At 30.2% G+C, this 6,373-nt stretch overlaps 1 protein-coding gene across 1 annotated transcript in view; it reads right to left on the minus strand.

Moving 5' to 3' along the window:
* Positions 1–1,895: 1,895 nt before the first annotated feature.
* LOC107027318 (agamous-like MADS-box protein AGL19) overlaps positions 1,896–6,373 on the minus strand; it is an 11,727-nt gene continuing 7,249 nt past the window's right edge. Inside the window, exons 2-7 of the mRNA XM_015228494.2 lie at positions 4,620–4,707; positions 4,046–4,107; positions 3,857–3,956; positions 3,159–3,200; positions 3,036–3,077; positions 1,896–2,289 (exon numbers count right to left, since the gene is read on the minus strand). Of these exons, the coding sequence (XP_015083980.1) occupies positions 2,131–2,289; positions 3,036–3,077; positions 3,159–3,200; positions 3,857–3,956; positions 4,046–4,107; positions 4,620–4,707 (493 nt within the window). The 3' untranslated portion in view covers positions 1,896–2,130. The remainder of the gene's footprint in view (positions 2,290–3,035; positions 3,078–3,158; positions 3,201–3,856; positions 3,957–4,045; positions 4,108–4,619; positions 4,708–6,373) is intronic.

Here is a 6,373-nt window from a genome sequence, read left to right on the forward strand (position 1 = left end):
ATGGGGGACTCGCGAGGTCCATATACCGACACGGACGATCTCCACGTGTCTGTGCGGACGATCTCAACGCACTATCATAATATCAAACAATTTTCGCACGGACGGTCTCCACGTGCCCAAATTACAATCTTAACATCTCACCATCCCCAGCACGGACGATCTCCACGTGCCCAACTTATACTCAATCTCATGTCTATGCACGTGCACAATATTATTTCAATATAGGGAATGATGATGCATCTCAATCAATCAATATGAATATAATACATAACCCCCTCGATTTTCACAACTATACGGGTGAAATAAATAAAACACAATCACACAAGGAATTCAAGTCAATAATATATCAGTTAATGCCCATATGCTTTGGCATTCTCAAATTTCAATCCACATTCTATAATAGAAATTTTCCTTTTTATAACACCGGTACTCGTACCAATGCCCGTCACACCATTGATACGAGACCACCATTTTTTCCCCCCTTACTCCATTGTCTATTTTCATTTTTAATCTTTAATTAGGAAAACGTCCTTCAACAAGTCTAAAAGTCTTAACATACCTCAGATGCCGAACTTGTGCCACGAATCTTTTAAGATTTTTCCTTTCCTTTTCGCAAGATTTCGGAACGTTCCCAATCTACCAATTATGCAATATTCGTAAGTAAGCAATTTTTGTAGACATTCAAATTATTATATGTCTATCATAGACGCTAAAACTCACTCATATTTCCAACCAAACTCCAAATCTTGATATATATTGGTATGCCAAATTTTTCATACTTGCTAAATTTCAAGCCAAGAACTTAACTCTAACCTCTTCAAATGGACTAAAATTCAATGTTAGATCATATAAAATAACACCTAATAATTAATTACCAATCTCAATATGTCAAAACTAGTACCTTGATTTGATAATTAAATAAACTAAGAATCAACTCCACCAATTAACAATACCACGCAAGACCAATCGGTCTACAATGGTCACGATTTTCCCAAAAAAATCTAAACTGTAACCAAATGTCATATTCAAAAAAAGAAGTATTACTTGCGTCAAAATAATGGTGAAGTAATACATTAAGCTAAAGGTATACTATGATTAATTATTTTGACACGTGTCATTAATATATCGATCAATTTATTATAAATATCTAAGTGATTATTTTAATTTTCATTATCATCAAAAAGGCTATAGGCTATAACACCTTTTTTAAACCTAACCTCATTGACATCCCTAATTTTCATGGGGCAAATTATGACTATTTGATTAGGACAAACATAATGAGGTCATAACCTTTGAAAGTTCTAAGATTTTAATTAATTGGCCTACAAAATATATTAATTCATAGTACTACTTATTCGTTAATTTCTGCTAATATATTAACTCATTAATTAATTAAAATCAAAGAAAACATTAAAAAGGAAAATAAAGTGTACATATAAACATTTCTCTCGACAGTACTATCGTTTGCATCATTCTGATGATTATTAACTCATGATTAATACTAAATAACAATAATATATTCAGCATAGAGGATAATTAAATATACGCAAAACCTTATGTATTCCTACCTAGTGAGATAGAGACATTTGCTCAAGTGATGTGGAATTGATGCTACAACATCACATCCAGTGTGATCCATAAAAGTAGCGCGCAGTACACACGACCTTATCCGATCTTATGAGCTAGAGAGACTGTTTTTGATAGATCACCTGTTCAATTAACAAATAGTTGATACTACAACAATCGGCCAGAACAACAACATATACACAAAGTACCTAGATCTGAGAAAAATAAAGGGTATGCAAGATCATACCCTACTTTATGAGGTAGAGAGACGATTTCTAATAAGCCATCAGCTCAATTAACACATAGTTGATACTAGTACTACAACAATATATTCGACGTAATTTTTATAATTAAAGCGTTAAAAGGATAAATTATTGTATACAAGATCTTACTCTCACCTTCTGTGAGGTAAATATGCTATTTCTGATAGACCTTCTCCTCTAGCTAATGATTCAAGAAATTAAAAAAAAACCTATATTAAAGTAATGTAGTTTTTTTATTACAACTCTATAAATTATAATTACAGTGTTAATATAAAACTTGAAACCCCAACAATTTTGACAATTAAAGTGATGTAGGTAGTGTGTTTAAATTAGGACAATATGAACTTTTTCTAGTCTCTGGAAGTCCTATAAAGAGCTCTGTCTCAACTTCCATTATTTGTCTTTCAACATCTTTCTCTACTTGAGGAACTGGTTTTAAAGTCAATGGTAGCACCTCACACTGAACAACAACAAAAAAAAACGTTTGATTATAAATAATTTTCTTAAGAAAAAATGAGAAATTTTAAAGAAAAAATATTATTACGTATTAAAAGACATCATTCTAAATAGTGTCACATAATATGAAACAGAAATCGAAGGAGTGGTGGTAATTAATTACAGTTGACCATATACTAAAAAAAAAGAAGATGATAATGATGATATAAACTAGCATAGTGTAATTAGTTAAAGGGTTTATACAAAATGTCATGATCAAAATTGTTCTATAATTCACAATAAGGATTCAATTGGGAAATAGTCCACTTGCCACAATTTTGGCTTCTCAACATTTAATATCTTACATACTTTTCTAGTATAACTAGTAATAACAATGTCAAATATTTGTGTTCATCTCAGCTATTTTATAATGTACGTAAGACATATTATCTCCTATCAGCAGTATCTCTGTCCATCGATGGTAAATGTGTTCATCTCAGCTATATTATAACGTACTAGATGTTATCACCTATCAGCACAAGTACCTAGCTATAATATGATTATGTATTTGTGCCCATCAAAGAACAATGTTTATACAAATAAGAAAAAGTCACTTGGTGTGTTTTTTATCTCTACTGAAATTATTTGATTATGAATATTTTCATAATCACTCATTAATCCAACTTCATTTATCAATCTTAACCAAACATTAAACACACATATTAGAAACATTGATATGCAAGCAAAAAATTGGAGTGATATATATCTCACCTTTTTTTTCAAGTCTACATTTTCCTTCAATAGAATTTTTTCCTAAGACAAGAGAAAAAATATGTATTATAACCCAATTGCATTAATAGTTTTGACTTAAATGGATATATATAAGTGATTTACCTCTTCCTTCAGTTGAGCAATCTGTTCCTTGAAAAACAGATTCTGAAACAAAATAAAACAAATAAACAAACGAAAATTGTATATAGGTTTAATCAGTGGTGGAGTCAGGATTTTCAATAAGGGGGTTCAATATTCATAGAAATAGACATAGAGAGTAATCGAAGGGATTCGACATCTACTATATATACATTAAAAATTATTTAAATGTATAAATAGTATAAATTTCAGTCGAAGAGGGTTCGAATGAACCCTCTTGTACCAAGGTAGCTCCGCCCCTGGATTTAATCCATTTGTATAATATTATATCAAGACGGATTTAAAGAGAGCGACAAATAGTTAAATATAATGAGACAATAACCATAAGCACTTTTTAATTTATCAAATCAATGCATTTGTTTTTAAATATCGAAATGTTTATAAGCTAAAATCAGTCATAAGTTAGTCACCACTCAAACTTATACCTGTGCAGCTTATAAACACTTTTAATTATATCAAGTAATTTATAACTATACCAACAACGTATATTATTATTACTATAATTGTCATTGTTTTTACTCAAACACGTAACTGCTTCAATATAAAAACGTGTTTTTTTATCACTTAATACGTACAACGTACTTATCAACTACTTTTAATCATCTAACCCGAAACCAACTATAATTAACTTGTTAAAGATTGAGGCATATATAGATTTTTACCTTTCTTGCCTTAATGTTGCTTAAACTTTTTTCCAACTGTTCTTCTACCTGTTGAAGTTCATCAAAGGTGGAAGATTCTAGACCATGTCCTAAAAGTTTTCTGAAAATAATTCACAAAAAAAATATTTTAGAACAATTTGCTGATTTAATTATTGTGCTACAATGAAAATTAAGAGACAATTAATTAACCTCTTAGAGTCTTCAAGAAATTCAAGCTTTCTAGTCATGGTTGCAACTTCCTCTTTCAAATGCTACACAAAATAAAGAGTTAGTATTTCAAACATACCAAAAGTCTTGTTTACCAGTGTCGAATTCTCTAAAAATTACATATTTTTAGAAGAACTTAATAGTATACAATGACAATATTGTTAAAGAGTGTGAACAACATATATACCTATCAATACAAAATCAGGTACTTTCAAATCAATTTTACTTAAAATAGAGAACTTGAAATATTTTTATCATTCGCAAAATTATCTTCTTTGTTTTTTCAAGTGAAATTCATGTTAGAACTTCACCTAAATATACAAAATATGTACATAACTCGGGGTGAAATGGGTTAATGTAAGAAAAAAAAATAAAGAAAAAAACATAGAATCCGCGATGGATGCAAAATAAGTTTCTAATTTGACTGCTTCGTTAGCTTCATGAATTCATCAAAATTATAAGACATCTAAATTTGAATAGAGTAAATATATATATATATATACATTTTGATAGGTGTGCGAACTAATTCTCACATCGAAAGTTGAAAAGAAAATACCTCAGTGGTTAGTTGATCAGTTAATTTTCTGTTGAGTCGTCCCAGGCTCTTCTCATTCTTCTGATAGCGTTCTATTGTCTTGTTTGTACTAAAAGTAAATAAATAAATAAATAATGAGAAACAGAATAAGAATAAGAATAATAAATAGTACTACAATTTAATACCAAGGTGAATAATTTCAATTCCAAAGATGAAGATATGAAGAAATACTCATGGTATGAGGGTTTTAAATAATCCTCATCTTAAAAGAAATTTTTTTAAGTTAATATAAACCTACGGAATATTTTCTTAATATGATATATATGAGTGATCTATTTATGACTAATATGAAAACTTAGGTGAAACTAAGTAAAGGTTCGATCAACTAAAATTAACGAATCAATGTGTGGGTTGTGGTAAGACTCTTGGTTGAAGGATTTGTATGGGATGAACTCTTAAACAAATCTCTCGTTCTAGCTTTATCTGATATTGGATCCTCATTTTATGTTTTAATTTTTATCCAAGTTTTAGTAAATTGGAGAGCAACAGGTTGTTAGAGTGTTTGGAGAAATTGTCTAATAGTTAATCTTTGAACGGTTAGTTAAGTTTTAGTTAATGTTTAAAATTATTCAATATTTCAGTATTTTTATTGCAAAAATTAAAACTTGATGAAAATTTCCTAATTAAAACACTGAAAAACTACAAAAGAAAATCATAATTAAATTGTGAAAATTTAAACTTCATCAATAATCTCATGAGTCATGAGTTTGGAATAATAAAGAGATGGACATCATAAATGAATTGTGGAGTTTGAAATTTCAGTTCATACTTTTATTATGAAAGTTTGAACTCCACGAATCATTCATGAATATTGAACTAATATAATCCTCATTTTATGTTTTAAATTTTTATCTAAGTTCTAGTAAGTTAGATTTTGGTGTGTGCAAGGGGGTGTTAGATTGTTTAGACAAATTGTCAAATTGTCATTTTTGGACAGTTAATTAATTAAGTTTTAGTTAATATTTCAAAATTACTCATTACTCAATATTTTTACTGTAAAAAATAAATTTTGATGAATTCCTTAATTGAAACACTGAAAAACTTTTACAAAATCACATTTAAATTGTGAAAAATTAAACTTCATCAATCATCTCATGAGTTGAAATGATAACACCATGAATGAATTGTGGATTTCAAAATTTCAACAGATTTTCATATTTAGATTGCTAAAGTTTGAACTTCATGAATTTTTGGATTCCATGAATCATTTTTGTAACGACCTGTTTAGTCGTTTTGAGCAGTAGAGTTTATTCTGGTAATAACTGTCAGGGTCGACGGATTCCACGACGGACCGTCGTGGGCACGACGGACCGTCGAGGGGGTCTCGTTCCAAAACACTTAGAGTCTGAAAATTTGGGTACTGAGATCGACTCTCTGAACTTCACAACGGTATGGCAGGACGGACCGTCGTTGGCACGACGGACCGTCACAGATCCTTCCACAGAATTGACTCTCTGAACTTTGTAACGGACATGCAGTACGGACCGTCACAGTCGTGACGGATCGTCACAGACTGCGTAACCCTGACTGGGTCGGAATTCTGCTTAAGTTTTTAAAGGGGCGTTTTGGACTATTCATACTCATAATTATAAAGTTAGGGGGTTAAGGTTAATAATTCAATTACTTGGGGGTTAAAGGAGATAACCTTGAAATAAATAGTGGGTTATTTTTATCATCTTTTATACTTAATTATATGACAATTAGGGTAAAAGAAA

Source organism: Solanum pennellii, chromosome 8, assembly GCF_001406875.1.
Source record: "Solanum pennellii chromosome 8, SPENNV200".
NCBI classification, from domain to species: Eukaryota; Viridiplantae; Streptophyta; class Magnoliopsida; order Solanales; family Solanaceae; genus Solanum; species Solanum pennellii.